Source organism: Benincasa hispida, chromosome 5, assembly GCF_009727055.1.
Source record: "Benincasa hispida cultivar B227 chromosome 5, ASM972705v1, whole genome shotgun sequence".
NCBI lineage: Eukaryota > Viridiplantae > Streptophyta > Magnoliopsida > Cucurbitales > Cucurbitaceae > Benincasa > Benincasa hispida.
This window is the reverse complement of record NC_052353.1, coordinates 17,529,138-17,553,191: the sequence shown is the minus strand read 5'-3', so window position 1 is coordinate 17,553,191 and position 24,054 is coordinate 17,529,138. Positions and strand designations below refer to the sequence as shown.

The 24,054-nt window shown below is 34.9% G+C and overlaps 1 protein-coding gene across 1 annotated transcript; it reads left to right on the top strand.

Annotated features, from left to right (window-relative positions):
• Nucleotides 1-8,993: 8,993 nt before the first annotated feature.
• LOC120077829 lies at nucleotides 8,994-17,703 on the top strand. The gene is made up of 12 exons (XM_039031891.1): nucleotides 8,994-9,280; nucleotides 9,659-9,757; nucleotides 10,216-10,273; nucleotides 11,816-11,896; nucleotides 12,084-12,155; nucleotides 12,245-12,483; nucleotides 12,595-12,666; nucleotides 15,711-15,827; nucleotides 15,931-16,012; nucleotides 16,271-16,317; nucleotides 16,724-16,805; nucleotides 17,369-17,703. The coding sequence occupies exons 1-12, from the start codon at nucleotides 9,072-9,074 to the stop codon at nucleotides 17,450-17,452; spliced, it is 1,242 nt and encodes a 413-aa protein (XP_038887819.1). The 5' UTR covers nucleotides 8,994-9,071; the 3' UTR covers nucleotides 17,453-17,703.
• The last annotated feature ends 6,351 nt before the right edge of the window (nucleotides 17,704-24,054 follow it).

Below are 24,054 nucleotides of genomic sequence, written 5' to 3'. Positions count from 1 at the left end.
AATAACAAAAAGATATTTTTCCAACAAAGGTCTTCGTGCCAAAGAGCCTCTCGAACTTATACATTCAGACCTATGTGGTACGATGAGTGTAAAAGCACGAGGAGGCTATTAGTATTTTGTATTAATGATTACTCGAGATATGACTACATTTACTTAATTAGTCATAAGTTTGAAACTCTTGAAAAATTCAAAGAATTTAATACCAAGACAAAAACTTTGTTAAGTAAAATAATTAAAACACTTCGATCTGATACATGCTTATATATCTCATATACATGTATATCTCATATACATGTATATCTCATATGGTTATCACTTAAGGCATGATCCACTTGTATATCTCATATACATGCTTAAGTTTGTATACAATAAACATGGAGCTTTGTTTATTGGATATGAGTAAATGCCAAATAAAATAACTCTTATTTTATTCATAGTAATTGTTGGGTTTTATGTCCTAAAACTCGCAATTTGTTAAAAGATAAACATTTTCTATATTCAATAAACTTATTATTGATTTTATAAATTGTATACATAAAAGTCTAAATCCAATAAACTAAGACCCATGACTATTACATGAGTACTTGAACTTTATGTAGAGACATAAAAGTGGATCAAGTTCGAGTAAATAGTCAAAATGATCTATAGTATACGAATAAGGTTGGGTGCCTTGTTCTGGTAACACTATGGGATGCGACCTACTCTATAGTTGTTACAAAGAGTTGTAAAGTGCTACAAACGAATTGATCCTAATTCGTATATGTTATGACATGAGGAGTGGGGTCGTTCTATGCAATGAGTTTGCATAAGATCGAACCAAGAAATAAGTCACTCTTACTTTATAATGTTGTTTACTGTATAAGACTGACTATTTCACTTAGATGACCTAGGTAACTCGATCTTAATCCTGAGCTAACTATGAACTCCTGTTTATTCAGGATTATCCTTAGATTTGCATAGGTGAGGGTTGTCTCAATAACGCCGACTCAATAAGCCTCCCATTTCAGGGGTAAGATCGAATAGATAGCTGGGGACATAGGGTGCAAGACGGAATGCACGTCTACCCGATTTAGGGGTAGGGAAAGGTTGTTCTCTCAAGTTACTGAATCTATGTATTGAACAAGAGGCCCCACCCTCTCACTGGGCTGAGAGAATTTTTGTTTAGTGACTGGATCACAAACCAGTGTTCATTAGAGGATCGGTAAGAACTTAAGGAACAAGAAGTAATATTGGAGGTAAACAGACATTTAACCTAACCGTTATTACGAACAACCTGTGAAGGGTCGACTACTAATTATGGTTAAATCATGTGGACATAATATATCTACAATGAGGGAGTGCAACTATGGGTTTTAGTGGAGTGACCTATTAGTTAACGAATGAGGTTAATTCGGTGTTGGAGCCTATGATTTGTAGGTCCACGAGGTCCCCCTACTAGCTCGTAAATCGATTAGCTTTTAAGTAGCGTGATAAGTTAATTTGAAACGTTCAAATTAGAATTAAAGGAATTAGTAATTATATGAGATATAATTACACGTTTAATTTTAAGAATAAACAGAATAGGAGAGTTAATATTTAAATATGATTTAAATATATGAAGGTAGATTTGTGTAAAATTAATCTAATATTTCATATTAAATTAATTAGAATTATTTTAAAATTTTAAATAATTATTATTAATTCTATTAGAAATTAATTTATGAAATTAATTTTAGAAAATTAATAATATTTTCAATTTTTAAAATCAAATTGATTTTTGAAATCTTTTGGTAAAAATTGAAAAGTTGGAAAATCAACACAAAATGGAAAAATGGCTTTTTCCATTAAGCCTTCAACTTGCTCACACAAAACTCACTTCATTTTGGCTTCAATAACTCTAAGCATGAGTTGCATCTCATGCAACCATCTTTTTTGCATGAAGGTCCTGCAATATAGTTAGAAGATTGGAGTGAAATTGGGGCATGCAAATATATAATTTTTTGTTGAAAATTCGTGTTGAAGAAGTTGTTCTTCAAGTGGGTTGAAGCAATGAGCTCTTCTCCAAATTCCTTTCGTTGAAGCTTATTTTGAGTCCCATAACACAATCTAAAGTACAAAGAGAATAGTAGAGAAGATCTTGAGGTGGTTTATAGCAAGATTTGGAGAAGTTTACAGCTGAGAATCAAGAGTTGAAGAAGTTCTACAAAGGTATGGCTTGAAACCCTCTTGTTTTAGTATGAGCATGCTTTAGTAACTGCCAAAATTAATAAATTAGAGTGCTTATTGATCCTTGTTGCTTCCGCTGTTACTGATATATTCCAACAATTGGTATCAGAGCATCATTTAAGCATTCAATTTGGTTTAATTCTAGTGTGGTGGGTGTTTTTCATGAGTTATATGAACATGGTTTACTGATATGGTTTTCTATGTTTTGACATTTAATTTCTCTTTGATTTCTTGATTAAATTTGTCATTGGCTCTTGTTTGATGAACTTATATGTGTTCTCAAGATTCTATAACTGATATGGCTCTTGTTTGTAATTGGCTCTTATTTGGAGTCATTAGAGTTGAAATTAAGATGGAATTGAAGAAACAAGTGAAGAAGGCCGAGCTGTAGATTCTAGTTTTTTCAGCCTCTGCTCAAATACCGTCGTTGAGGTATAAATGCTAAACGATCATGTAGCTTCAGGCATTATACGATAGCACTACACGACCGTGTAGCTTTGTGCGCGCGTTAAACGATGTGTAGAGGAGCTATACGATAGCACTACACGATCGTGTAGCTTCACGCGGGCGCTCAATGATGTGAAGTGGCGTTATACGATAGCATTACACGATCGTGTAGCTTTGTCCGGCGCTAGACGATGGCGATATAAAATAGTTAGAAGACGCAATGCGATGGTGCTACATGATCAGACAGATGCTAGACAATAGACATCGGTTCTACATGATGAGCCTTAGCGAGATTTTGAGCATGGAGCAAGAGCAGCCTGTTCGACCGGTTTTCTTGAGGTCCTATCTAGTTCAACCTCAAAAGGATTTTGGCTAGTTCGGTTCAGAATTTTCTAGTCCGATTCAAGTTGTTTGGGTTCAGCTTGGAGCAGTTTGAGTGGTTCAAAAGTGGTTTTGAAGTTGTTCTGTAATAATTAGGCTTTTGTTTGCTTGTTTATGCCAAAACTAAAACCATATCAGTTTGTGTTTTATTGTTTATGCATGTGATATATGTAATAATTAAATAAATCTTGTATATGCATACAGTATGCCATGTAGATTTAAAACCCCACCGTAGGAAGCATGTTACATGTAGTATGCATGTTTAGGGTTTCTTTTATTTAATATAATTGTTATATTAAATATTGAATGCCTTTGATACATGTTGTGGATGTTTAGCATGTCTAAAATTTTGTAAGCTATTATAAAATTGGGTTAGACGTTTAAAATTCATAAACAGCTGCATGCTTATATAGTTAACCACTCGTTTTAATAGTTAAAATAGATCATTAAACTTGTAAAACTTGGGTTACAAACTCAACTGGTATATAATCCTGTCTAAGGCTGGGGGTACTTAACTTGATGGTCTACGGAACACCTTCTACCTGGGGATTATGGCCGAATTATTGAGCGTTGTTAACCATTTTATAAGCATACGTGAGCAGTGTGAGGTAATAAAATGGTTTATCACCTAGACATCGTAGGTTAAAATCCAATTATAAGCGTTATACTTGGATAAACCACTTAGACTTAGGGTAGTTTGTTTAGTCAAAATGAACCTAAGTATAAACTTACCCAATTAATAGAACACTTTAATGGGAGTTTAATAACTTCTATATGATAAAGTTATTAGAACACTTCAGTGGGAGATTAATGATATATACGATATGTTATTTTTAGCTCTCACGTCCCTAAGAGTTCACAATCCAGATTTAAGCGGTATTTCGTGTCACCCTAGGAGTGACCTCTATATGAAAAGTATTTTTTAGCATAAATCTAGATTTCTGTGAATAAGGGGAAGACGTTCAAATAGAAATCAATTATATGATATATAGATTTCAACTGCCACGTCTTCACATAGTTTACACCATGAGATTCATATGACGCTTCGTGTCACCCTGGGAGTGACCTCCATATGGAAAGAGTTTGTATGAGTTAATAACAAGGTAAACGGTGGAAGTTGTTTATAGTAAGTGGGTGAAGGAAATGTGTCAACATATCCTACAGTCTCTTCCGTTAGTTTGGATCGTGAGATTTCTATGTTGCATCTGCTGGTTTGCTTTAAACGGCCCTTTCTAGTCGTTTAACGACGACTATCCCCTCAGAGGGTTGTAACATAGGATTCGGAACAACTCAAACTCCAGATATGGATAAGATTTCTTAGGTCCATTCCCACCCTTGACTCTTCATTTCGGTAGAATAATTGGGGCCAACCTCTAACATCTGAAACAGAGGGTTACACTTACAGAATTACTAAAGTGTTAGTAATTTCTGACCGAAAATGGTAACTAAATGACTATAGGAATAAGAGTTATTCTGGAGATAGTGTTTGGTAAAAAATGTTTGCTTTAGTGAAGAAGTATCTGATTGCCCCTCGGTAGCATGTATTCTGACTCACTATAGTATCGTTGTAAATAAGTAATGGTTATGGGTACATCATTACTATTTTTGCTAAAACTTGATTTTGGATTTAGTTACAATCTGGTAATTAGAATTTGTTTAAATTTTATCAGCATGTCAAATCCTTCTAGAATACTCACTTCCGAATTAGATAACGGTAAAATCAAATCAACAAACAAATTACTAGCATTTGATATCTTCAATAGAGTTTTAATAGATGATTGTCCTCTATCTCCCGACTCATCTAAAATTTTGAATAACATAAATGAAAATGCAAAATTCGAACAACAAGATAAATATGATTTACTTGTTATCGAAGTATGTTTAGTGGAAAACGATAAAACTTGGATAATTGATTCAGGTGTCGCTAATCATGTTTGTACTTTCTCACAGGAAACAAGTTTCTGGAGACAGTTGACAGAGGGCAAAACAATCTTTAAGGTAGGGACCGGGGAGGTTATTTCAATGGCATCATGTTCCAAACATTACTTTGCCTTCTTCTAGTACTACTGAGGAAGCCCCAAGGTCATCATCTTCTGCATTTCTTGTCTGAGGAGATTAAAATGTTTAATGATGTTATAGATCGTGTTTCTGATCGGAAGCATAAACTTATTGTATTAATGACTTTGATGACGCAGGTTGGGAAGTATCCTAATCGTGTTGGGCTCTCTTCATGAATATTTTCTTTAAGCCAAGGAGGAGTTGGTTGACGTTTTGAATTTATTTTTGTTTGATCTGATGGTTTGATGATGACAACTAGAAACGTTTAGTTTGGTGTTTCGGTTGTTGTTGGTGTTTGGACTGTTGTTGTTTCTGTTATGATATCTTTTGTCTTTGGTGAGCTGAGACTTGTTTTTCTTAGACTTGTTCTTATTTCTGCATGGACCTTTAATACTACTATGGTTTAACAGATTTATTATCTTTTGTCTACCCTTGTTAATTGTTGGTATGGATTAGAAGTGTTTAATACATTCTGTCTTAAAAAGAATATATTGTACCCAAAGGGGGAGTTTATTAGAAATGTGATATTGGCTAAATATATTTATTTTAAATTGCTTGCATTGACTTCTTGGGCTTTTAGGAGTTGTCTCTGTTTTTGTCTTTGGTGGATGTTTTCTCATAGGATGTTCTTATAGATACAAAATCTACAAAATATTTCTTTCCTTATTGAACTTATTCTGTAGAATATTTTATTTGGGATGTTTTCCTTTTTAGTGGATTTACAATTTTATGTGGGGATATTTTCCATCATTCTACTATGCTATTTAAGTCCATAAAGTCTTCATGCTGGGGTTGTCGCATCAATTGCTTGTGTGATTATTGTGTGAGCTTTACAAAATTCTTATGGATCTACATTTTTTTCAAGTAGAAGTTTTTTGAGCTATTTGTGGCGGCATGTTCTTCACTTGTTCTTACTTTAAACCACGAAGGTTGATTGGTCTTAGGGGGAGCCTAAAAAGACTTTGTTCATCGAGAAGGCTTTCTTAAGCCTAGGGGATAGTCTAAGGTGTTATTCATCAAGAAGGGAGTTCCTAAGCCTTATGGGGAGCCTAAGGCGTTATTCATCAAGAAGGGAGTTCTTAAAACTCTAGGGGAGTCTAAGGTCTCATGTGAAAGGAGTTCATATGTAGAAGGAAAGATATCATCAAGTGAGAGGGAGTCTCATATACTTAATGGGAGCCTAAGTGTTTTATCACTAATATCACATACTTAGGGGAAACCTAAGTTTGAGAGAAAGAGTCTTACATCTAGATAGAGCCTAGCTGATCAGTTAAGTTGGGTTGTACGAGTGTTATTATAATCGTGGTTATTTATAGATAAGTACAACGTTGTAATTGCTTGATTTATATATATATATATATATATATATATATATATATATATTAGTGGAATATCTCTCTCGGGCACACTGCCTCTCGTACATTGGTGGTTTATTACCGAACTGGGTTTCCAATCTCGGTGTGTTTATCTTTGATTTACTTTCTATTGTTTTACTGTTGTTTCTAAAATTGATAGAACGTCGTGTGAGACAATCACATAGAGTGCAAGTAACCACTTTCCATAATTTCATAAAGTCACCACTTTATAGTGTTTAAGCTACATTAATCTCATTTATGAGATGCATGCTTAAGTTAAATAAACAAAAGGCTGTCTTTATTTATAAAGTCGCTGCTTTCTTGTTTAATGATTTCCATAGCAACTTACTCTCTCAAGTAGTAAGCTATTTCTACTTGAACCAATTGATCAGATGGATTCAAACAATAGCATTATGCACCATTAAACAAGATGAACTTCTACTTATGAAAAGCTCGTTAGACTGTTGATTTATTCTTCCCAACCCATTAAGGACTTAACTATTCATTGTGGAGAAAACCAAGTACATGTATGAATAAGAAATGATAAAGCTCATGATTTATATTAAGACTAGAATACAAACACCGTGTCAATGTCTTAATATAAATTTGAAAGAGAACATAAAATGGATGAAAGAAATTTGATCGGAAAAATGAAGGTGTCAAGCCGTCGGTCACAGTTTCTTGCTTCATTTGGCTATTGTGATTAACTCGCTACACTAATGTTGGAAAATGAAAGATGAATCTCTCCCTTGTCTTTCTCTTCTTCTAAGACAAGAATTTCTTTGCTGAATTGAAAGGAAGAGTAAAAGCTAAGAAGATTTAATGTGTGAGACTTGCGCTATTTATAACTTCAGTTGATCGTTCCTCAGTGTTCTCTCCAATAATTGTCTGACAAACTTTACATTTAATTTCATACATTTAATATCATATCCTTCTGCTGACGATGCGCTCCTGGCTTTGCCGAGTTATGCCTCTGGCGCTGTTACTTTGAAGAAATTAGAGTGCTCAAAGCAAGCATACGTTCTGTATATATTAACTTGAGATAACATCATAGGATTTTGATCCTATTCTTTTGGCCTTCGAGATTGGAGTAATGATTAATAGGAATAGTTGGGGCATTCATATTTCATAGTCAGAGATGAAATTCTTGGATTTATGAAAGACGAACCATTACAAAAGCATTTTCCAAGGATAATTTCATTAAAGAAGAACGACAGTTGGGGCTTGAAAATGATTAGATATCGTCTTAGTCTCAAATGTCGACCAAGGATTGATAGATGTTGCTTTAAGGACTCCACCAGCACTTTATGAGAAATCGAAGTCTTTGGGTTCTGAGGGGAGTATGGTCGCAAGGTTGTAACTTAAAGGAATTAACGGAAAAGCACCACCAAGTGTGGAGCCTACAACTTTATTTGACTCAACACGGGGAAACTTATTAGGTCAAGATATAGTAAGGATTGACAAACTGAGGACTCTTTCTTGATTTAAGGGTGATGGTGCATGGCCGGTCTTAGTTGATGGAGCGATTTGCTGGTTAATTTCGTTAATAAACGAAACCTCAACCTGCTAACTAGTCGTGCAGAGGTACCCCTTCGCAACCAGCTTCTTAGAGGGGCTACGGCCGATATGGCCAATGAAGTTTGAGGCAGTAACAGGTATATGATGCCTTTAGATGTTATGGACCGCACACGTTGATGTATTCAACGAGTCTATAGCTTTGGCCGATAAGCCTTAAAATTTTATTGTGATGGGGATAGAACATTGCATTTGTTGATTTTCAACAAGGAATCCCTAGACTAAAATAAAACTCTCATGTTAAATAAATCAACAATCTAAATACATAAATGCTAAACTCAGATACTAAAATAATTTACATCCCAAACGACAAATACAACATTTCTAAACCTAGACTAAAATACTATGTACCCCAAATATAGACTCTCAGAATCCAGACTAAAATAATATGTATCCTAAATACGAACTATGTGAACCTAGACTAAAATAGTCTACGCCAAAATATAGACTATTCAACTACATATATTATTATAACCTTACATATTATAACAACCACAAACTATTATAACCAACTTTGCACTCCACACAACTAGTTTGATATGACAAATTGAAGCTACAAGTCATAGTATTAAATTTCCATCTGCCCGTTGATATTTCCATCAATTTTTTCATATTTCTATGGGTTCGACATTAACATGATAGGTAAATTGATATCTCCACTATATTATAAAAAATCCACGAAATATAAAAATAAGCAACAAAATGTTACTAATGTAAATATAATATAAATAATAGACATGTTAATTTGTTTAAAATCAAAACATGTTTATTTACTAATTTAAATTTATTTTTTGTTTTTATTAATTTTCAAGAAATATTCCTCAAAATATACATTTTATCAATATTACATTTTCGTAAAATTAAGAGCACAATATTTCCTTAGATATGAACATTTTAAACTACAAGAATCTCAATACGAACGAAAATGTCTAATTTAACCCCAATAAAAAGAAAGAAAGAAGGAAGGAAGAAATACTCTTATCTAGTTTGACAGTTAAGGATTGCGCCACTTTTGATTGACGGTAGACGAGTACGACGCAACTCAAAGAAATGCTCCTCAAACAATTCCATTACTTCCTCTCTTCCTCCTCTATACTTCCCTTCTTCAAATCCCCAACCGATGCCAATTCGATCTCAGTGTTCCGTTCTCCAAATCCCACTAGACGATCGTTAACAGTGAGAGCAAGTCTCATCACTAACTCAGAGTCCTTCGAGGTCGGACGCCTCATTGGAAGCTATGGCTTCATGAATATCACCAGGTTTCTCAAATCTCTGTCACTTTTTGTTTCTTATTAGAAAATTTCTTTGTGTATTATGAGCTCCGTACCGCCATTTGTTGCTACGAATGAAATTTTAGTGATTGAATTCACTATTGTTGTAAATAAATGCTTAATTTGCTTTCCTTCTGTAATTTAGTTCCTGTACTCCACAGTGCATGGAGAAAAGATTTTGAGTTTGGATTTTTCATGGTTGTTGAGCTCTATGGATGAGAAAATTGTTCAATTTACTCGTTCTTCTTCCTTTTGGTTATCATATGAAATCAATCTGTTGCACTTAAGTTTCGTGATTTAGTCTGAACTTTAATTCAATTTCAAATTACCGTCATTGTAAATGTGATATTTTCCAACCCCCGACAGCTATTCAGGGTTTCAATCCGGGCAAGATGTTGAATATTCTTCTGGAGATTTAGGGCAATTGAGAGTTCAAGATGTAGGAGAAGGGAGTGTAAAGATCAGGTGCTCTTTTGATGTGTATTTGAATTCTTGGGATTGTTTACGGGAATCTTGAGTATTCATTTGGTAACCATTTGATTTATATAATTTTGGTTTTTGAAAAATTAAATCTATTTTCAATCTCTTACCATATTCTTCATCTCTCTTAAGTAAAAGAGTTGAATTCATAACCAAATTCTAAAAACAAAAACAAGGTTTTAAAATTCTTGTTGACCATATTCCCAGAAAAAAGATACTTTCGAGAAACTACGAACACTACTTTTGAAGTTTTCAAAACTTGGCTTGGTTTTTTAAAACATTGGTTAAAAGTATATAACTAAGCAAGAAATTTAAAGGTGAAAGTGGTGTTTGTAGACCTAATTTTCAAAAACTAAAAACTAAAAACCATAAACGAAAAATAAGATTACCAATTTTCTGAGTCCATCTTATTACTGATACTATCAAGGGCAGTTCTTCTGTAGGCTTTATGAAGGAAGAGTATCTCAGGGTTCTCGTAAAGGAACTCCTCTTATTTTTAAGGTGATACTCGTGCATTTACTTCACTTTTATTCTTTTGGTTTCTGAAGGGTATCTGCCTTCATTATGGTTTCAAATATTTACCCTTCCTAAAATATATATCTCCCTAACTTTAATCCTTAACCTCTCAAAGAAGTTAGTAAGAGGTGCCCCAATTTGAATTGATAACGGTTAAAAGAGAGAGAGAAAGAGGAGACATAAGGTTTATGTGGAAAACCCTAGAACAGGGAGAAAAAACCACGATAGAGAGTCTCCGTTTTATTAATTTTTACATAATGTGAGGGCTTCAACAAGCCTAAATACAAAAAAGGAAAGAAAAATAAGGTAAAGTAAATAACTATTGTTTTTGTTTTGTTCTCGGAATTTTGTAGCTATAGTTTGTGAAGCTTCTGTATGTTCTCATTTCATAGTTCTTAACCTTATTGGTAGCTTTATAAGGTCCCCTCTGCAATGTTGGATATGATGAGGGCGCTATGAGGGTGTCAACCTAGTTGAGATGCCCGGGTGCGCCTGCTGATCCCTTTGGTTTTGGTTTTGGTTTTGTCTTTTGCCTTTATTTTCAAGTACACATCTCCTGTACTCTCTTTTAATGAATAATAAAGGCTGTTTCCCTTTCCAAAAAAAAAAAAAAAAAAAAAAAACTATAATACCCAAGACTATAAACAATCAACTAAGTCCATTGTTTCCAACATTCCCCTTAAGTTGGGGCCATAGATAATCAATCTGACCCAACTTGCTAACACAAGAATCAAAATTTTGCCTGAGTAACTCTTGGTGAGAATATCTGCAACTTGTATGATGTGATGGAATATACAGAATATAGATAACTGTCATTGTCCAGTTTCTTTTTTATAAAGTGTTTGTCAATCTCTACATATTTCGTTCGACCATGTTGTACTGGATTATTGATGATGCTTATAGCAGCTTTTTATCACAATAGAGTTTTCATAGGTAAGACACCATCTTGATGAAGATTAAATAGTACTTTCTTTAACCAGATTTCTAAACAAAGCCCCTTATTTCAACAATTTTTAATAATGTGAGAGATACAAGAGGATTCTTATTTATAGGCTCCAACAAGCCTAAATACAACAAAGGAAAGAAAAATAGGGTCAAGTAAATAACTATTATACCCCGGACTATAAACAATCAACTAAGTCCCTTATTTCACAATAATTAATGGGGTGTTTGCCAAAAGGAGCATAGCTCGATTGACATAGTGCTTGAAACTATCAAGCTTGACGTTAGAAGTTTGATTTCTCCGTCCCACACATATATAAGATAACTAACAGGGTTCAGTTGCTGATTGATTTTCTAATGAGCTACACCATTGGGGTGAATTGAGTCTAGCTATCTCTGCCACGTTCAACAAAACTCTCTACTTTATCAATGATAAATGTCCGTTTTGAATACTGTAATTCTTTCTTTTTTTTTTTTTTTTTTTTCTTTGTGAATTTGTTGGACAATCATTTAGAAACTCTGTATTCAGTCTTTTCAATCAGCTATGATATAGTTTGTTATGAATAAACTATTTTCAATATGAAGGTGTATCCTGGAAAGCGGGCTGGTGGTGTTGAAGCTGATATGATGGCTGCAAATGAGCTAAATGCTCACGCATTTCTCCAAGTAACAGACACTTTCTTTTTTTGTGTTCACAATTTTTTTTTTGGACATATTAGTGCTGATGATGATTAGACTATGTTGGGAATTGAAGGAGAAGTATTTGCATTCAAACTTCACAAACTACTGTTTTTTTCCTCTTTTCTTTTCTTCTTTTTCGTTTAATTGTTTTTGTTCTTATGGAATTCTGCAGAGCAGTTCGAAGGATATCTGCTCGAATCTTGCCCTACTTGTTGGTGGATTTGAAACAAACACTGGGGAGCAGGTTATCCACAGTATTCAGTATCTAAATGTTTTATGGACTTGGTATGTTTCTTCTAATGACATGGAAAAGTGAATTTTCTGCTTGCTTAGTGGCTAGCATTCCGTGATGATGGGAAATATAGCGCTGCAGACTACGGAAAAATAATGAGTGAAAGGATTTCCAAAAGGATAGAACAAATCTCATGGAACCCTTATGAACAAGAACAGTTGATCAAGCGCAGGAGAAATTTTGTGATCAGGATGTTTCAGGGCATAATGAGAGGTCTTGTGTATATGCACGACCATAACAGATTACACCAAAGTCTTGGACCATCTTCTGTAGTACTCAAGTTAAGTTTAGCTCTTGGAAGTACCGCATATTATTTGCTAGCTTTCAAAGATTCCTAACTTATATCTTAACTCTGTCAGATGTGATAAAATTGATTTGCATTTGATCACAGTACAATTGTTGAGAAAGATGCTGCTTACTTAATCCCACGACTTCGAGATCTAGCTTTTTCTGTGGATGTGAGGTAATTCTTCTCTCTTCATCAGTCATCTTTTTCCGACCAATGTAATTTTTATTTTATCATGACCATTCTCAACCTTTTCATCAGTTGTTAGTTATGGTCTGTGAAACCTGAAAGAAATGAATTTTTACTTGGTGAAATAGCCTTGGAGATTTGAAATTGAAAATCAGCTTTATGGGGGAGGATTTTGCTAGCTTGTAGGGAAGGGATATAGGTAATTGGTGGTTCCACATCCCAACCTTAAAATATCCGGGAGGCCCTTGAAGGGTGCATTTTATGCTTAAGAACACCCTAACTACCAGAATTAGAAAAGTGGCTCTCCTTCCTCCTCTTTTGTAATTTCATTTGATAATTATATTTATGTGAGAGTAGCTTCATTGGAGAGTAATGCAGTATGAGCGAGTCAGATATTTGTGGGGTCTCTCTCTCTATGTACTCAATAGTTTTAGAGAGAATAATGATCTCATTCAATTAATTAGGCTGAAGATACATATATATATAGGCAACTAAGAAACCATAATTTAGGAGATATAAAATTACAATAAAGGACAACTAATTATAATTACAATATAAATACATATTATAACACTCCCCCTCAAGCTGGAGCAAATATGTCAATCATGCCCAGCTTGTTGCACGGATAGCTTATTCTTGTCCTGTTTATTGCTTTAGTAAGGATATCTCCAAATTGTTCTCTAGTCTTCACATATCCTGTAGATATCAACATTTCTTGTATTTTCTTGTGAATAAAATGACAGTCCACTTCAATATATTTAGTTCGTTCATGAAATACTGGATTGGATGCAATATGGAGAGAAGCTTGATTATCACACCATAGTTTAGTTGGCACAGTAACACTCAAGCCCATCTGTCACGTTTAGATGTATCAATAAGACCTCTCGTGTTCCGCAAAATAATCTTCACAAGTGTCAAACTAACAAACTGAACCTTCCACCACCACAAATTCACAAAAACCCAAGAATCATCCAAGCTTTAATCACAAGCATCGTCAATAGAAGCAAGGTTGGAAGGGATTTCAGACTTACTCAATGAATGAAATACTAGCACTCTCAGAAAGTGTGAACTTGCTTCTGACCTCTAACTCCTCAAGTCTTATGAATTCCGAAATAGAGCACCAAGCTCGTTTCCAAAATTCTCAGTGTGCACTGGATCTTCTTGATCTGCTATTCTGCTTCTGTGACAAAAGACTCTAATCACTACTAACACTTGCAGTAGAATCATCATCTGAATCATGATGCCTGTTATGAGAAGAATTAGTAGGCTTGCACGGAGTACCCCTAAAAAGTTGGACCTTCAAATGTGAAATTTGGAACATGAAGTGCTGAAACTTTTTGGTGGGTGTGGGGGGGGGGAAGGGGGAAGGCTTTGTTCACCTTTTAGTTGCTATATCTGGTACCAGGGCACAAGAAATCGGAGTTAACAATTGCAGAGATTGACTTAAATATAGAGGTCTTCCTTCTTGAAAAATGCATAGGAAACGGGTTCAATAATTTTGATTACTTCTTAGAAGCAGAAGGAAATTGAGCAAAGTCAGGGGAAAAAGAGGGTTACATTCTCTATAGCCATATTAAATTTGGAGAGAGAGTCCCGATCTTCATTAATTAAGCTGTCATTCTTAATCCCTGGAGATAGAACTTCACTAATGGAGAATGCCAAAGGTTCAAAACCAATGTCAGGTAAAGAGTCCTTTTCATCCTTGGAGCTTGAAAAGACAGGGCCGTCTTTAATGTAGGGAAGAAAAACCTTGTTTCCTCCGCAGGAATATCAAGGGATGTCTTATTTGTCACAAAGGCAAAACAACCACTAGTGAAATTGTCTTGGACAACTTCATTGGGCCATGCTCTTTCTCTTTCCTCATTAAAACTATCTCTTCACAAGAAGAATTTATGTTCACACCAACCATGTTTTCAACTTTTTTGGGCTCTGTTGAATTATCTGAAACAGGGGAAAATATCTTCTTTGGCTCCAACGATGGCTCCAATTTCCGAGTGTCCTCCTTTAAAGTGAATCAAAGGGATTCCTTGAAAATCTCGGAGGAGTTTAGATTGAAACAAAGAAATCCATTTCAGGATTTTGTAAGCTGGAATCGATCCCTTCATCTTGCATAAATTGATTCAGTCTAACTAAATCAATGGGATTTGTAAAATATTTAACATATAACTCCCACGAAGAAAACTTGGAGGATCAATTACCTCAATATCACCAAAGTAGAATTTTCCTGGCATCCATGTTCTCCACGTAGAACAAACCAGATTCGTACCAAATGAAGAAGTAGGAGTCTTTAACCTTGCAACTTTCCACTTCTATGTCTAAGAGACTGAACGTGGAATGGAGGAGATGCTGGTCAGGTAACCGGAGGTACAAGAAGATGAACGGAGGAGGCACTGAGGAGATGAAACTTCAGGTGAGGGGCAAAGAACAGGGGAGGAGAGAGGACAGAGGAGAGAGCAGAGGGCATTCTTGACTTTGTTTTTTTAAATGAAGACACTCAATTGTCAAGAAGTGTTGAGGAAACCAAATGAGATGATAAGAATTTCACTGAAAATATTTGTGGGGTATATTTTGTAACGTAGAATAGGTGGATCCTCTGGAAGTTATCTGGATAAACAATATTTGATTCAGGAAGTTTGAAGGTTTGGGATTTATCTTTTATGTTTTTTGTGTACAAACCAAGCCTCTGGGAAGTATAGAAACTTATGTATCTCATGATTGTTTCTGATTAACGGGAGAAAAAATCACTTGAATTGCAGACCAGGATGTAATTGCAAGAGAAAGCTAGCTGAAGGTACGAGAAATGTTGCTTTCAATCTATGGAAGCCAAGTTTCCTCGTTCATCATGGGCAACTCAGTTATCATAAATTCCTCCCTCCTTCCAGTCACCCCAATTAATTTGAGATATTTCAGTGTATATTGTTTTCAACATTTAATGAATCTTAAATTACATTTTCTTCACTATTTTAGTTAATCATAAATTTCTTCTTACATTCAATATGGGTTGAAAGTTTCTTAAACCATTTGATTGTCAGATATCCGTTTCCAGAAGACAGCCTTGGACAGCTCGCTGAGGGGCTATGGAGACGGGCAACAGTTGCTGGAGCCTACACTCCAATGGAGAAAAGAGCATTTGGAATAGCAGATGACATGTATTATTGACATATGTACACAATGATGTTCACAATTCACTTCATGGATTCTGTTCAAACCTTCTAACCCAACCTTATCATTTTTCCTCCTTTTCTTTTGCAGATATGGAGCTGGTCTCCTTTTTGCGTATTTGGCTTTTGTACCCTTTTGTGAAGCTGGAGTTGTTGATAGCCTCTCCTTGCAAGTAATTGATCTTACAAAACTTTTTTTTTTTTCATTGGTATCTGTTGATATTTGACCTTCTCCCTTTGACAAGTGAAACTCTCTTTGTAATCTTTATTTCGATTTCTCTGTAGTGGTTCTTTTTCTGGTTGGGTTGTCTATTCAATTCCCCTTGTATTCTTTCATATTTCTTTAAGAAAACTTATTTTTATTATGAAAGAACAAAAAAAGTTCCTCTGAAGTTGTGTACCCTAATCGTTGTTTTTCTGTGAACTTATAGAGGCTTTTGGAGAGCACTTTTAGACTTGATCTTGAGGCTACAAGAGAGTAAGACTCCACATTTTTTTTTTTACAATTCGTTATTGTTCCTCAATAATTTATGCAAAGGAATTTTATTTTGATCATGATTTGTTTGATATGTAGGATTTTTTCTTCTTTTTCTTTTTTGAGAGAGAGTTTTCATTTATGTTTGTAAGATCTAGTTCTCAGTAGTATTTCTTTGGTTATTTCTTTCACTTGGGGGACTTCAGTTGCTCTGGCGCTAGATTACCCAGTTTACCAAATCCTTAAAATGATACTGCAATGCCCTCAAGAGCTTACCAAACCATTCAAATGATCACTACAATTCGTTTCCCCTAAAACTCTGGCATTTATATTATTTTACAGTACACTTCTACTCCAGGTCTTCTAACACGTTTTTATACTAAAATAAATAAATGTTTTGCCTTGGAAGATATTGTTTAGCGGATGATCGATTCGTTGAAGCGGTCAAGTTTCTCGATCTCAATGATCGTGCTGGTTGGCAGTTACTTCAGGTTGTTTATCTTTGTACGTTTACATTACACTGAAAATGCCCTAATCTCATTCTAAAGTATATCTTTGTAGATGTGTTACTGATAGATTCCATCAGATTTAGATCTTTTATTTCCCCATTGCTTGCACAAAAACATATTTGTTTCTTCTTTTTCCTAATCATACATCATATTTCGCAAGTATTAGATTGGAATTCCTGGTCTAATTTAAAGTTAGGATCACATCCTATATTTTGAGTCCTGAACTTTCATGGCTATTTGATGTCCTTCAATTTTTAGGCATTCTATTTTAGTTCACGAGCTCTGTATTAAAAACCTTGGTCATTTTCGTTCATTTTCAATAAACTATTTCACAAAACCTAATATTAGTACATTTGTTATTCATTTACCTAGTCAAATGTTTGGCATGGACACATGTATTTAGAGTTAATATAGCAAGTTAGATGATTGGTTTTGAACTAGGTTCAGATTTGTTTAAATAATTAATGAAATATATATATGCTAAAAATGTGATCTAAATCTTTCCTATTCTTCAACAAACTAACAAAAAGAAACAACTCTTTTAGGCAATGTTGAATCCAGATTTTCGACAACGCCCCCTTGCTGAGGCAGTACTCAACCATCGGTTTTTGACGACAACGATTATATGATTCAGTCATGAACCAGATTTGGCTAAATGTCTACTAGTTTTTATTTTGCAAGGGTGATCAAATCATCTCGAGTCTCTCTCTCTTTTGCTATTTCTGTTTATTCTTTGGCACGATAGCAATGTTTCCATCTATAGAAGATTCAAGTCATTTTAGATTTCACATCTGAAGCATGCTTTATATGGAGTGGAACATGAATAACATCCAAAATAGAGGTCGGGTAGAGGGAACTCCTCCCAAAAACTACACCTAAAGAAATTGCTAATTGTGGCATAAATACTTATCTTTGAACGATCTAGATTTTCTTTCTTTCCAAAAGTGCCTCAAAAGTTGGAGGCGCAACCACCTACCATCCTTGCTTTGTCTTTCAAATACCACCCAGTAAGCCCTTCCGTAATCTGTTGAATATGTCTTCTCCTTTCCCTTATCCTTTTACAATTAGTATACATTATGTATTATTCTTTCCTTATTTTCATTCATTTTACTATTGCGTGTCTTTGCCATATTTAGCAATTATCATTGTATATATTAGGGATACACCCACTTGTAAAAAATACTGAATTGAGAAAATTCACAAGTTCAATATGGTATTAGAGTATTCTCTCTAAATTTTCTTCATAGGTTTCACTTTCGAAATCCTAACAAAGAAAAACAGAACATTGAAATTTCAAATAACATACCAATTTGTTTGAAGCTGTGCATCAGAAAAACACCATCAATAACTTGGAGCTTCACATTTGAAGCGAATCCGTGCTCCACCTTTCCATTCAACTAAATCATGTTCTTTGCGTTAGAAGCCAATCGAAGCATAACCCAGATTGGAACTTCACAACGGCCAAATCGTGTTCTTTGAGTACAGATCAGTCATGTCAGATTGGAACCTTGGACCCTACATCGGAACATCACATCGAAGCAAATTAGTTGAAACAAATCATTGAATTGATTCGTCGAATTGTGCTCTTCGCATTTGAAACAAATTAGTTGAGGTCATGAGTTGAATCACGTTGAGCTTCTAGGTTAAATCACATCGTTCGTTTTTTTTGGGTCAACAGTTGGGTCGAGGTATCCATCTGGTCAGGCATATACAATCGGGTTGAGTACAACAAATCAGGTTTGAGCCTTATTTTTCTCTTTTCCTTCTTTAGGTCTAGGAGTTTTTTTTCTTTTTTTTTCTTTTTTTTTTTTTTGGTTTTTTTGACCATTTTAGCCTGTTTCTTTCCCTTATTCTTCTTTGATTCTTTATGGTATCCATGAATTCTAACAATGAAGAAGGGACCATACCTCCAATTACTTTTCACAAATTAAATGGAAGGAACTATTTCCATTTATCACAATCTATTATGATGTTTATATGTAGAAAAGGAAGGAAGATTATCTGTCAAGCAAAAATCCTATCCCAGACCAAGTTGATTAGAGATACAATACATGGAAAACGGAAAATAATATGATTATGTCATGGCTAATCAACTCCATGACGACAGAGATTGGTGAAGGATTTCTGCTCTTTTCAATTGCAAGCGAAATCTGGAAAGCAACTCGTGAAATATATTTCGACCAAGAAAATATAGCGGAATGATTTGAAATTGAAGGCAAAATTTACGAGCTACGACAAGGAGATATGCAAGTTACTCACTGCTTCACTCAATTGTCTTGCCTTTGGTAGCAAGATGTATTTGAAAGCTACAAGTGGGAATGTACTACAGATGAAACCAAATACAAAAAGATAGTTGAGAAGAAATGAGTATTCAAATTTCTTCTTGGCCTTAATAAAGAACTAGATGAAGTACGTGGTAGAATCTTAGCTATTAAACCCTTACCTAACATCAGAGAAACTTTTGTAGAAGTTAAAAGAGAAGAAAGTAGAAAGAAACTAATGTTAGGAGTGTCTGCAAGCTCTGAATATGAAGAATCGACTTTAATTGCTCGAAACCTTGATAATGAGGTATGTATAAATACTCATGATAATCGTTACAATTAAAATCAGAACTACATAGGAACTGATAATTGATAACGAAAACCAAGACCATGGTGTGAGCACTATAGAAAACCAGGACAAACTAAAGAAGTATGTTGGGATATTCATGGTAAACCTCCAGATTGGAAGCCAAACAAAGGAACGACAGATAGACGTGCAAAGGCCTACGTAGCGAGTATAACAACTGAAAGTAACTTTAACCCTGAACATATGTATTTACTAGGGTGCAGTTGGACATTCTCCAAAAACTCTTTGGTTAACTCAAATCTACTAAAAAAATACCAGAAACCAGTGTAGCAACAGTTCACAATCGGGTAACTTTCTTTGTGCTCTTAATGCAACCAAAGAAATTTGTAGTACTTAGATTATTGTTTTTGGAGCCTCAGATCACATGACAGGTAATATCTCACATTTAACTAATTATGCACACTATAGCGATCAAACTACTGCAAAAATTGCCGATGGTACCTGTTCTAAAGTAATGGGAATTAACAATATTTTTATCTCTGAAGGTTTTATCTTAAAAAATGTGTTGTATGTCCCAAATCTTAGATCCAATCTTCTTTCCATAAGCAAACTAACTCTTACGAAAAATCGCAGTGTAACTTTTCACTCACATAATTGTATATTTCAGGATTTGAATTTGGAGAAGATGATTGGCAATGTTAAGGAATCCTCGGGTCTCTACATACTGAATGCTCTCAAGTCTCAAGTCAAGGAGTTAGGTCTTAGCAAATCTACTTTTGTAATTTCCAAAGACAATTAGTTTACATCTACTTTTGTTGCTTCTAAAGAAAATTATGATAGCACAATAATGTTATGGAATAATAGATTAGGACATCCCAATTTTTTGTATTTGAAACGTCTAATTCCAAATATTTTTAATAAAAGTTTTCAAGTTTTTCAATGTGAGACTTGTTAAATGGCAAAGTTGGCTTGATCTTCATATCTTTTTAATAAAAGTTCTCAGATTTTTCAATAATGTGAGTCTTGTTAAATGGCAAAGTTGGCTTGATCTTCATATCCGATAAGCTTTTATAAACTCTCTTATCCTTTTTCTATGATGCATAGTGATGTTTGGGAGCCTAGTAGAGTTCAGAATGTAACAAGAGCTAAATGATTTGTTTCTTTTATTGATGATCACACTAGACTTACTTGGATGTTTTTATGAAAGAAAATCAGAGGTCACTGCCATATTTCAAAATATATATGCCATGATTCTCAATCTCTTTAACACTAAAATCCAAATCCTTCACACTGATAATGCTAAAGATTATTTTAACACTTAAGAAACTTTGTGAAAGAAAAAGTTATTGCCCACTTAAGTACATGTCCTAACATTCCCCAACAAAATAGAATTGGGGAGAGAAAACACAAACATCTCTTAGAAGTTTCTAGAACTTTAATGCTTTTTGCCAACACCCTCATCAGTTTTGGGGAGAAGCTGTTTTGACAGTCACATACCTTATTCATAGAAGTTTCTAGAGTTTTGCTTTTTGCCAACACCCTCTTCAGTTTTGGGGAGAACGTTAGGATTCAAAACTTATTTACAAAAACTTAAGGAAGTATTTCCACATAATAGATTATTTTATCAAGTTCTCTTGAAAATATTTTGTTATACGGTCTTCGTTCAAGATCATCAACCTAATAGGAGTAAATTAGATCCTAAGGTAATCAAATGTATCTTTCTCGGTTATGATCCAAGCCAAAAAGGATACAAATGCTATTCACCAACCATTAAAAAGTTCTATATCTCCATGTATGTAACCTTCTTTGAAACTTAACCTTATTTTCAAAAGCAAGACACCATTGAACTTTCCACTCTTGAAAACGAAGGAACCCAAAAAACAAATTTCATTGAAGAGAGTGCTCCATTTCTACATGAAACTGATGTTTCTAATCAAAACACACTTGAATCTAGGAAAGATCCTATAGTCTATACTCGAAGAAGAATGAACACCCTTGGACATGAACTAGTACTCAATCAAAGCCCAACCAGAATGCAGGAAAATAATGTCTCCAACTCCACAACGGAAATACTTACTGAAGATATTGATCTTCCCATCGCAAAATGGAAAGGGGTAAGAAGTTGCACGATGCATCCTATTCAAAACTATCTGTCCTACAAATATCTTTCTCCAAAATGCAAAGCATTCACAACTACACTATCCAAAATACACATTCCTAATAATGTCTATGAAGCCCTTAAAGACATCAATTACGCAAGTTGTATTAGATGAAATAAAGGCCTTGGAAAAGAGCAACACATGTGAAATAATAGACCTACCCCTAGGGAAGAAAACAGTAGGAAGCAAATGGATCTTCACCATCAAATACAAAGCTATGGAGAAATAGATAGACTCAAAACTAGACTTGTCGTCAAAGGGTTCTCCCAGTCTTACGACATTGACTACCAAGAAACATAGTTCTGGTAGCAAAATTAAATACTATCCGTGTCCTTTCTTCCTTAGTAGTGAACAATGATTGGATACTTCACCAATTAGACACAAAAAATGCCTTCCTTAATTGAAATTTAAAAGAAAAAAGCATACATGTCCTTGATCTTTTAAAGGAAACAAGTATGCTTGGATGTAAGCCTGCTAATACTCCCATTGACACAAATCATCAAATAAGCAAAGAAAACACAATGGTTAATAAAGATCAGTATCAGAGGCTAGTTAGAAAATTAATCGACTGTACTCACACTAGACCTGATATCTCTTATGTAGTGAACTATGCAAGTCAATTTATGAATAGTTCAACAAAAGACAATATGTGAGTTGTTTACAAAATACTCAGGTACTTGAAAGGAACTCCAAAAGAAGGATTGAACTTCAATAAATCTAGGAAAAGAAACATTGAAGTCCTTACAGATGTCGATTGGGCAATGATAACTTGTAGAAGTACAAGTTATTAAAGCTCAAATTATTAAAACAATGAGAGAAGACGATAGTAAATAGGCAATATTGCGATTGAACGCGCCAAACTAAAAGCAAAATCGCGATCACTAATCGCATAAAAGCAATTAAACTGAGTTAATCTTGTATTTCTGTGCAAGAACAAGGCGATAGCGCGATCTCTTGAGTTGGCGATCCAATGATACTTCAAAGACGATCGCGTGATGACCTTACATAAAGGCGGTGGCCTAATGTGATAAAACATGGTGGGACATGAAGCCGATAGCGGTCAAATTAGAAATTCAGTTGGCGGCCATTAAAGACCATATCGTTGCAAATCCATTGAACCTTCGGTGACCATCAGACGATGCGACAGGGTAATTGGTCGACTCATCAGGCCCATGACCTGAAGACTGCAGGTTCGAATCCTGTACCCGCCTAATCAGTGGAACATTGTTCACCGGGATAAAAGGCTGGTCCCAACCCGTCTACCAATGTCATTTCATGAAGATGGACACTGGCTTGGGGCTGTCTCTTATACACATCTAGATGTGTATAAGAGACAGCTATCAGACGGCGCAACAGGGTATGGAAATTAATGTTGCCCATCCACGCAATCATTAGTGAGAAGAACTGTTTTGTCTGGAAGTCTATAAATACCATTAAATGCTACCAAACCAGAGAGAATTAATTTTTCGGAGAGGTCGAGAGACTATTGAAACAATATAACTTGAGAGACACCAGCCCACATCTAACCCTTGTGGGAGCAAGAGTTTACAAATTAGAAAAGAATTGAGTGCTAAAAGTCGTGTAAACACTAGAGGAAGCAAGACACTGCTTACCTGGCTTAACACTTATATCATCTATTGTTTTGTACTTGATAATTTTATTTGCAAGAATGGAAATTACATTTCAATCTATGTTCATTATTTTCACGCCATACATGAGTAGCTAAATTTGTGAATGGGTTGAGAAGTACTTAGCTAGCATGACTTGAGTTATGCACTTCATGCGATCATCTTGTCTTATGTATGCTTCATTCATCACTTTGAGTACTTGAAAGAGAAGTCTAAAGACATAGAATCTAGGCTAGAAATCAGATTAGATCTCATAAGCAAAAGTAGAAGAGACTTAGAAATAAGTTCTATCTGCTGTATTCCCTACACATCACATGCATCTTAGAAATAGGAAATGTGTCCATATGCATTGAGAAATGTAGTGCTTAATATTTGTGTATAGCATGATCGCATGACTTGTAGAATATCTTAAGGAATGTTAGCAAAACCTCTTCTCAACCCTTTATCGCATATTTGTTGCAACACCATTCTTCCATCGCTTTGCATTTAATTCCACCGCCTTAAGAAAACAAAGTCAATCACCATCCAACTTCTTAAACTTAAAATAGCAATAAGATCAGAGATAGAGTCTGACGTATATTTGTCTAAGTAATTCTTGTGTTCGACCCTGGACTTACTAGGACCCTAAGAACTTGGGCTTTGTTAGGAAAACTTGCATAATCATCACATCCACATACCATTTCATTGCATGATAAATCTTTGCATCCACACACCATTTTATCGCATGATAAATCAACGCATCAAGTTTTTGGCGTCGTTGCCGAGGATTACGGTATAGATTGCGCTAACAACAAATCTCTTTGATCTTTGCAGCTTTTGACCTTTGGAGTATTGCCATTTCACCTGTGAAGGAAGAAGCAAGCATCCTATGAGCGA